This window comes from Prinia subflava, chromosome 3 (genome assembly GCF_021018805.1).
Source record: "Prinia subflava isolate CZ2003 ecotype Zambia chromosome 3, Cam_Psub_1.2, whole genome shotgun sequence".
In the NCBI taxonomy this organism is placed as follows: domain Eukaryota; kingdom Metazoa; phylum Chordata; class Aves; order Passeriformes; family Cisticolidae; genus Prinia; species Prinia subflava.
In genome coordinates this window covers 90,704,583-90,713,166 of record NC_086249.1, presented here as the reverse complement: position 1 = coordinate 90,713,166, position 8,584 = coordinate 90,704,583, and the positions used below count along the sequence as shown (strand labels likewise).

General features: G+C 44.2%; 1 protein-coding gene across 5 annotated transcripts in view; it reads left to right on the top strand.

The window, feature by feature from the left end:
- Positions 1 to 1,283: 1,283 nt before the first annotated feature.
- Positions 1,284 to 8,584, top strand: part of AP1S2 (adaptor related protein complex 1 subunit sigma 2) — a 30,643-nt gene continuing 23,342 nt past the window's right edge. For all 5 annotated transcript variants that reach the window (XR_010079733.1, XM_063392889.1, XM_063392890.1 and 2 more), the window contains exons 1-2: positions 1,284 to 1,471; positions 2,459 to 2,637. Coding sequence is in view for 4 of the 5 variants with exons in the window: in XM_063392889.1 (XP_063248959.1) it covers positions 2,459 to 2,637 (179 nt within the window). In the remaining variant the exon portion in view is untranslated. The remainder of the gene's footprint in view (positions 1,472 to 2,458; positions 2,638 to 8,584) is intronic.

Sequence of the window (8,584 nt, the reverse complement as noted above, 5' to 3'; positions counted from 1 at the left end):
TGTCACACCATTATCGGATCAGGCTGGTCAGGGCAGCCTTGCTGTTCATTCAGTGCTGGGGGGTGGTGAGCAGCGGCGATGCTGAGAGCTTTAGCCGTTCGAAACATTTTTTTTTACAATAAGGAGCTCCGACTTCGGCTTGCAGAGACACCGCTCTGTTTCTTTCAACTGTTTTCAGCCCACCTCCATTAGAATTTTGACACCAAACCAACCCACAACACCACCAAAACCAGACAGTCAACCAACCCCACAAACTGAGCTGTTTAAGCACGCAGAGCCTCTGTAGATACACACGAATGATAATTTTAAAACCAAGTATTTATGAAACATAACACCGCTAAGTCCATGTCGGCGGCTGGTCCTGCCAATCTAACTGCAGCTCGCAATCAAGGTGACTTGAGGGGAAAAATTTCCCCTTGCAGGGACAATCCCCTCACAACAGGGTCTGTCCCCTCAGAAGGACGATCCCCTCACAGGCTTGGTCCCCTGAGAAGAACAAACCCCTCACAGGCTCGATCCCCTCACAAGAACAAGCCCCTCACAGGCTCGGTCCCCTCAGAAGGACAAGTCCCTCACAGGCTCGGTCCCCTCAGAAGGACAAGCCCCTCACAGGCTCGGTCCCCTCACAAGAACAAGCCCCTCACAGGCTCGGTCCCCTCACAAGAACAAGCCCCTCACAGGCTCGGTCCCCGCACGAGCAGCCCCGCCCCTCCCGCCCGGCGCGCGCCCCCTCAGCCTCCGCCCCCCTCCATCCCCGCCCCCCCGGGCGCGCACGTGCTGGAAGCAAACACCGCGCGGCGCATGCGCAGTTCGGCCGCCCCTCCCTTAACCCCTCCGGCTGGCGGCTGGCGGGGCCGGGGGAGGAGCCTCAGTCTCCAGGCGCCTGATTGACTGATGTCATTTCCCCGGCTCCGTGCCGCGCCAGCCCATTGGCTGCCCACGGACCGCTATCTGCACCGCGCCGCCCGGTTGGCTGTTGCCGCGCCGGCCGTTGCCCTATCGCAATTCGGGCCACGAGGATTAGGGCATCTAAACCCCGCCTCGTCCCTCCTTGCTCCAGCCCCTCCTGCCGCCAACACCAGCTCCGCCTTCCCCGCCTTTTCCTGCCTCCCATTGGTCCAGAACCGCGTCGCTCCTCCCTCCGGCCCGCGCGCTGAGCTCTCCGATTGGGCGACGGCCGAGCTCGCTCCGGTCCCCCCCTCCGCGGCCGCTGATAAAGTTTTGTTCGGAGGCGCTCGGGCCCCGCCCCCTCAGTCCTGGCCCCGCCCCCTGCGATCCCCGCCCCGCCCCTGACCTGCCCGAGGGGGGCGGCCGTTGAGGCGCGCGCGCGCTCGCGGCGGCGGCATCTCCTGTCCCCTCCCGACCCTTCCCTCAGTCCCGCTCGGCGGCCGCGGCGGCAGCACCGGGGGCGCCGGTCTGGGCAGAGGTTCTTCCTTCTCCTCCGCCTCAGCCCCGCTATACCCCGGGCACGGTGAGCACAGCCGCTCGGAGCCGGGCTCGCCTCCCGAGCCGCCCGCTCCGCGAGGGGGGAGCCGGGGCGGTGCTGGGGCCGGCGGGGAGGCGAGGCGGGATGTTGGGAGGCTGCGGGGGCTGCGGGGCTCTGCCCCCGCCCTGGCACCGCGGAGCCGCTGCGGGCGCGGCCGCCGCTCGTCGCGGCTAGCGCTGCTCACGCTTGTCACCCGGGACCAGGCTGGGTTTTCGCATCGTATTTCATGTTTGTCGTATTGCCTGGGAAACTTCCCCAGCCCGATACAACTTCGAGCAAAAAGGCAAAAGAAAAAAGCCCAAGCCATTTCATTTAATGTTACAGCTGCTGGAAAACACAGCCCGGCAAGTTCCTCTTAAAATATAATTGCAACATCACTCCTGTAGAGGAAGCGAGACCTGGAACATAGGACCGCAGGGAAAGCACTTAATCTCTCCTTTTGTGTAACGTGGGAAAAGACTGGGCTTTTCTGTGCCACAGGACTCTCCGCTGGGAGGTTTGATGTCTTTTAAAGTATTCCGAAGCTTTCCAGAAAGATTTTAAGTGCAAATTGCTCCTGTAAGGCTCTGATCCGGTGAATTGGAAATGAGGTTGGGTGTTGGAAGAGTCTGCTGTGCTGTTTTTCTGTCATTTTGGGTAGAAAACGCAAATGAAACCATACTGGTGCTGGACGTGGCTGGTCTGAAATTGGAGAATATTCACTCGCCAGCCGATGGTTCTAACACCCCTTTCTGAAACTTGTGTGCGCTTTTTTCTGCCTTTGGCTTGACTGACCTTGCTCAGCAGAATCCTTTGTATCATTGCTACTACCAAATCTTGTGTAACATCTGCCAGTGCTATGGAAATGCATAATGTAATTAGGGGTTTGGATGTCCGTTTCGCTTCCTGTTTGGTTTTTCTCAGAGAGATCTTTTTGAAACTCGGAGACAGATTAATGCTTTTCTTTTTTTTCCCCTCCTTCCAATTCAACAGATGCAGTTTATGTTGCTTTTTAGTCGCCAGGGGAAACTGAGACTCCAGAAGTGGTATGTCCCATTATCTGACAAAGAAAAGAAGAAAATCACAAGGGAACTTGTTCAAACAGTATTAGCCCGCAAGCCGAAAATGTGCAGCTTCCTGGAATGGAGAGATCTGAAGATTGTCTACAAAAGGTGGTTCTGTCTCACTAACCTCGTAATTGCCATACATTACAAACTGTGTATTAAGTAGCAAGAAAATAATGAAGGTTGTTTCTGTTTTGTTTTGTTTTCCTTCCCTCTGCTGGTTACAGAGAAGACTGACTTTTCCCTTGAATCTAATTTGATAACCAAGCGAGAGTCATTCATGTGTAGAAAATCACTCATGCATTTAGAAATATACTGAAGAAATGAGCTTTCCTCCTGTTTTCATAAGGAGTGGCAGTTCTTCTTGGTACACTGTTTAGGCTCACAGAGTACATACATGCTTCATACTTGTACGCATTTCAGATTTAATAAGTCATAAAAAATTGAGGTAAATATTTACCTCAAGCAGTGGCTTCATGAATCACCTGAAAATGTAACTTGCTTTTAAAGGCTCATAGAAATAAGGAAATGATTTTTCAAAGTACTTGTTGGGTTTTTTGTTTATTTGGGGGTTTCTTGTTGTATTTTTTTTTCCTCTGTAAGTACAAAAAGGGATTTTTCATAATTGAAAAAACCATAGCTAGCTTTCTTTTTGGTGGAAGTACTGTATAATTTTCTTTACAATAATTTCATTTTTCAGTTGTTCTCTAACCTTTCTAGGAGTATTTGGCAAGCATATTTTAGCTTTGTGTTGATCTTTAGAATGCATCACAGTGTAGTGGTGTGACTATAATTCTTCTCCAGAAATAACAGTAAACCTCCTCCTGATGTGGTAGGCTGCATCTCCTCCAGCTAAAGGTGGTGCTACAAAGCCTTGAGTTATCTCTCTTCCCTAGTTAGCTGTAAACCTGAGAAGGTTTATGCATTTCTGTTTTCTCATGGAGGTGATAGATAGTTTGTGCCCCACAGTAAATATTGTTGTATTCCCTGTAGATAGGATAGAAAGGACTGGACCAGAAAAGAGGAATTTGTAACTCTTTTCCAGGATAACAAATGAGTAGTATGAAATATGTTTAGATGTTTTAAGTGCTGCTCTCATACATACATTGGTTTGTGTAAAGACGTGTGTGAGTATTGGTGGTCTGCCTAATGCATATAGTTATTCAACAGGAGGAGGAAAGAAGAGAAACAATGCATGAGGCTGTGCTGATACCATACACAGCTTCTTCTGCTTCTTGATTTCCTCACAGAACTCTTTGAACATGTATGTAGACAAGCTTGCTCAAGCACTTGCTGTGCTTCCTTGCGTATGAATGCCTGCAAGTGCATTTTCAGCTGGGCATTCATGGGACTAAATCAGAAAAATGAGGCATTAGTAGGCCCCTCTGTTTCCTTCCTTACCCAGTCTTGAACAACCTTAGCTGTTCTGGGGATGATTCCACACAGCTGCTTTCCCTCACTGTTTGTTGCTGTTATCAGCTACTTTGCCACGTCCTTTTGTGTCTAGGGAAGTTTCTGGGTGGAAATTTGGGTAGGACTGTTTGAGTTGCTGAACGTTGTGGTGTTCTTGCATCTCAGTGGTGTCTTATGGGTCTCGTGGTCAAGGAGAATGAAGAAATTTCCTGGGAGATGTCTATGTCTGGCTAAAAATGGTCTAAATACTGCAGTCTGCTGGACTGCTGGTGTGCACAGCTGACTGCAGTAGCTTATTTCACTCTCTGCAGACCAGCCTGGCACAGAGAGCCTATGAAACTGCTAAAGATGAGCTTGTACCAAGCTAATGAACATCTCAACTTTTTTTTTTTGACTGAAACATCACCAGAAGGACTAGGTATAAGAGGCTATAGTTTAAATGTATCTGGTTACACTAACAGCTCTTAGGTTTGTGGGACTTGTTCCCATCATTGCATCATAATTAAAGCACCAACTAGTATGATTTCTCTGTAAAGGGTGACTTTTTGTAGCTGAAAAGGTGATAGCTAAGAGAAGAACACACCAGAAGGAACTCTGTGGCTTGTGAAATTGAAAAAGGTGCTCCCAGTTCCTCTTGAGCATCTCTGGAGGATCTCTGCTGAGATTTGTCCTTGCCTGATCTATTGCTGGGAAAGATCTGAATCTGCTGGTGCACATGTTTTTCAATATAAGTTATAGAAGTATGTGCCTATTGCTGTTTTGAGTCTTAAATTATTGAAATTTAAGTGCTGGTTTTTTTTTTTTAGAGTGTGTTTTTTTCATATGTAGGAGAATTGAATCTAGATATTGCAGCTCAAAGAGTGATTGGCAGTTTCAAGAGTATATTCAAGGGTCTCATCATAGCTTTTTGCAGGAACAAAATGAACTCAAATGCAGAAGTTGGTGAGACAGTAGCTTTAGCTTCCTTATGATACCTAACATTTGTTAAGACTGCTGGTCTGTTTTGATTAGCCTCCTTACCTCTGTAGCATTTCATCGTTATAGGACGTTTTCTGACTCTTCAGGGAAGTGGATCTTAAAATTCATCTCAATGTAAGTGATGTAGCTTTTATTTCCCTCTGGTTTCATACATGTAGTATTCATTTATAATGGTTGCAACATAGGCTTAGTCATTGCCTTCTTTTTTTCTTTCAGCACTGCAAAACACACAGGGAAAGGTGCCTAGCTTTTGTCATGGTGTGTGAATTGCCTTATATGTATGCCTTATATATATGCCTTATCTGTGGCTGGTTTGGAAGATAGTTTTTCAGGCTGATGGATGCCAGAAGATTAAAAAGAAGATGTGAGCTTCTAACTTCAAGAAGCATAGAGATTTGAAGTGACTTGCTGGGAGAATAAAAATTTAAATATGAGAAGCCAACAACAATTCCACTTTATGAAAATGGAGGGGTAGTCATCTGCAGACAGCTGATTAGAAACTTAACAAACACAACTGATGTCTTTGCTCTTCTCATGTTGTCATTTTAAAATATTATAGTGGTTTTTGGAGCATACAGGGTAGAAGTTCATGTGGCTTTCCTCCTGCAGCAGAAAAAATGTGTTAAATGTTAAAATACCTAATTTTGCTAAAGAAGGAACTTGGGATGTGAATTTTTTTTCTTTGAAGGCTTGTATTCACAATTTTAGCTTCTGGCAATATGAGTTATTTTCATTGTGTAGTATATTGCAGTCAAAATCAGAACTTGGAGAAAAACTTAGTTTATATAAATTTTACTTCATTAGCATTTGGTTAACTGCATTCATGGGACTTATTATTAGTTATTGTTGATTAGTTATTTGATTAAGAATTGTGTCTTTGCTTTGTGTGTCAGTTTGGAACTGTATTTGGAGTATGATATTATGAAACTCTTATAGCTTTTGCTGCTCTTAACGCGGCAGTTGTCTTTTACTTTTGTACAACATAACCATAATCAGAAGTTATGTTAAAGACTTAGAACAAGTTTTAAAACTTTCTACTCTCCCTGCACTGAAAGAAGCAATGAAAGAGCCAATTGTGCAGGTTTTGTGGCTCTTAAAGTACTGTGAACTGAAGGTACCATGTGGCCAGTGGGATGTGCCCAGCTTGGCCTGATCCTCTTTTTCCTTGTATATAACTTAGCAGCCAGTTGTACCTCTTAAAAGTATTACTGTGCTGTTGATTAGGTAGCTTTGTAAAACTGGCAGAATGCAATGATTATAGCGAATTAGATACTTAAGCTTGATAACTTTAATTAGATCAGGTCTTCTTTGTACAGGATTCTAGTTTGTGTGGCACTAGGAGGACCTCAGTATCAAGAAGCAACAGCTTTTCCTTAGAGAATTAGCAGTATCAAATTCTTGTTCATTTTGAAACTGCCGGGGGCTATAAGCTTTGCTGAAATAACAAACTGGAAAAGTGCTTCACTGTGGTAGACTCTGTCCTGGACTCTCAGAAGTTCATGTTTTATTAAAGAAACGTGTGAAGTTGTGGGACAAAAAAAAAACTTTTGTCAAGCACAGCTTATTAGTGATCCCAATTTTCATTGGGTCAGCTATCAGCAAACCACAGATTCGCGGGCTCATTAAGCACTTGTCTGCCTCCTCCTTGTCACTGAGAGTTCACTTCTGTTTGTAGCAAACTTTGTAAGCTTTGGACTTGGACAGTTAGGATGTACGTACATGCAAAGTGACTTAGACGCTGACAGACTCACAGGTGATGAACTTCCAGGGGTGACTTCAAGCAGGTTTTTTCTCATCTAGAAGGAGAACACCACTGAGCTGGTGGAATTTGCAAGTTGTGCTCTGCCCACAGTGACCCGGTCTCTCAGCAGAATTACTGAACCTGGCTGGGAGAGCAGAAGAGGAGAACTCTGCTGAAGCATTGCTTGTTTTGAGGCTTCCCACTGCTGAGTTATTGCAGCTCTTGAGGGGAAGATGCATGGATTTGTTTGCTATCAAAAAAAAAAAAAAAAAAAAAAATCTGAGGCTATCTGTCTGAAGGCAGGAATTTGCATAAGTATTTATACAGGCTGTGTTACCTTTTTGTTCTTTAATCCTGTAGTACATTTTCAGGTGATTTTGTCCAAACAGTTTTTGGTAGCTCTGATTTTGCTCCCCTTTCTGATAAGTGGAGGTATTTATCATAGAATATTTTCCTAAATGAGGATTAACAGCTGAGTTGAGTCTGAAGATAATTTAATAATATTTAGTGAGATAAAGACCAGAACTGCAATAGAAATTGAAAAGGCAGAATGTTTCTTACAGGCTGCACTTCATTTACTTTTGACTATGTACTTTTCTGTCAGAGTTTGCCTTTTTGTTGGGTGCATATGAAAGGTTTCTGTCAGGCTCATTAGGAAGAAGCTGTTACTGCAGAGCAGAAATCTCTTTGAGCCCGAGTAATCTACTTGCCTTTGTGTGGGTACTGTCCGTGTAAACTTCTACACTTGGCAAAACTTCCAGTGTCTTCCTCAGTGCTGTGTATTATAAGAGAGCACCTTTTTCTGAAGACCTTCCTGCAGGGGAAAAAAAATAAAATAATGCCCCTGAGAATGTGGATCTGAAGCATTCCTTTGTAGTATGCTCATGCTTTTGGGTATGACTAGTTTATACTCTTCTGCCATTTGCCATTCAGGCTTATTAAATCTGCATTTGTTTACTTTTATTGAGTAGTGATCCATTAGTCATGGTTGCTACTTAAAAAATAAATACCAAAATATTCTCTGCATATAATAATAGATACCCAGGCCTCCATTCTATGTTGATACCTGCTGAGTGGTTTTTGTTTCTTGGTCTTACTTCTCCAGAACTGCAGTTGGCAGAGCTTGAATGTGCAGTCTACTCACTAGCTGCCAAATATGGTCTTTTGAAAGTATGTTATGTTCTCTTTTAAATGAGGACACTGAGAACAGACCATTTTCTGAGGAAGTATTTTATGTTGGTCTCCCTCTCTCCCCTTCCCCCCTTCTTTTTCCATGAAATAGTTCTGTGCATCAAGAGAGACTCTCAAGTACTAAGGGAGCAGAGAGGGACTGTCCCATGTGAATAAACTTAAAATACGAGTCAAATTGGATTTGACAGTGTCTGCTGGTACATGATTCAACTTGTGTTTAGGCACTGTAAGGAAACAGTTTAGCTACACTTCATCATAATCAATGCTGCTCATCTGAAGGTGATGAAAGGCTTTGTTTAGATGGATTTGGCCTGAGTGCTGGTGATTAGTGTAAATGTCAAATAATGTGTCGATGCTCTTTTTGCTACAATGAAATATGATAGCATGGAGCCTAACTTACAAATTCCTCAGTAGGTTTGAAAGTATGTTTTTTCTTTACAAGATTTCTTTCTTTTTAAAATAAACTTTTTAAAAATAGTTTAGGTTCCTTATACATATTGAATATTGCAAGCTACTACAGTGACTATAAATGTCCTTGAAAAATTAGTGAGGCATAAACAGAACAATGTAAAATCAAAAGAACTGTGCTCAGATAGGACTTCTGATGAGCTGATGAATCCCCATGGCAAAGAGATGAAAGAGAGGGAATGAAGATGTCCTCAGTGGAGGGGTCTTCCTCTTTTCACCCATCATGTTTTGTGGTAGGATAGGCAGTATTATTTTATAGTATGT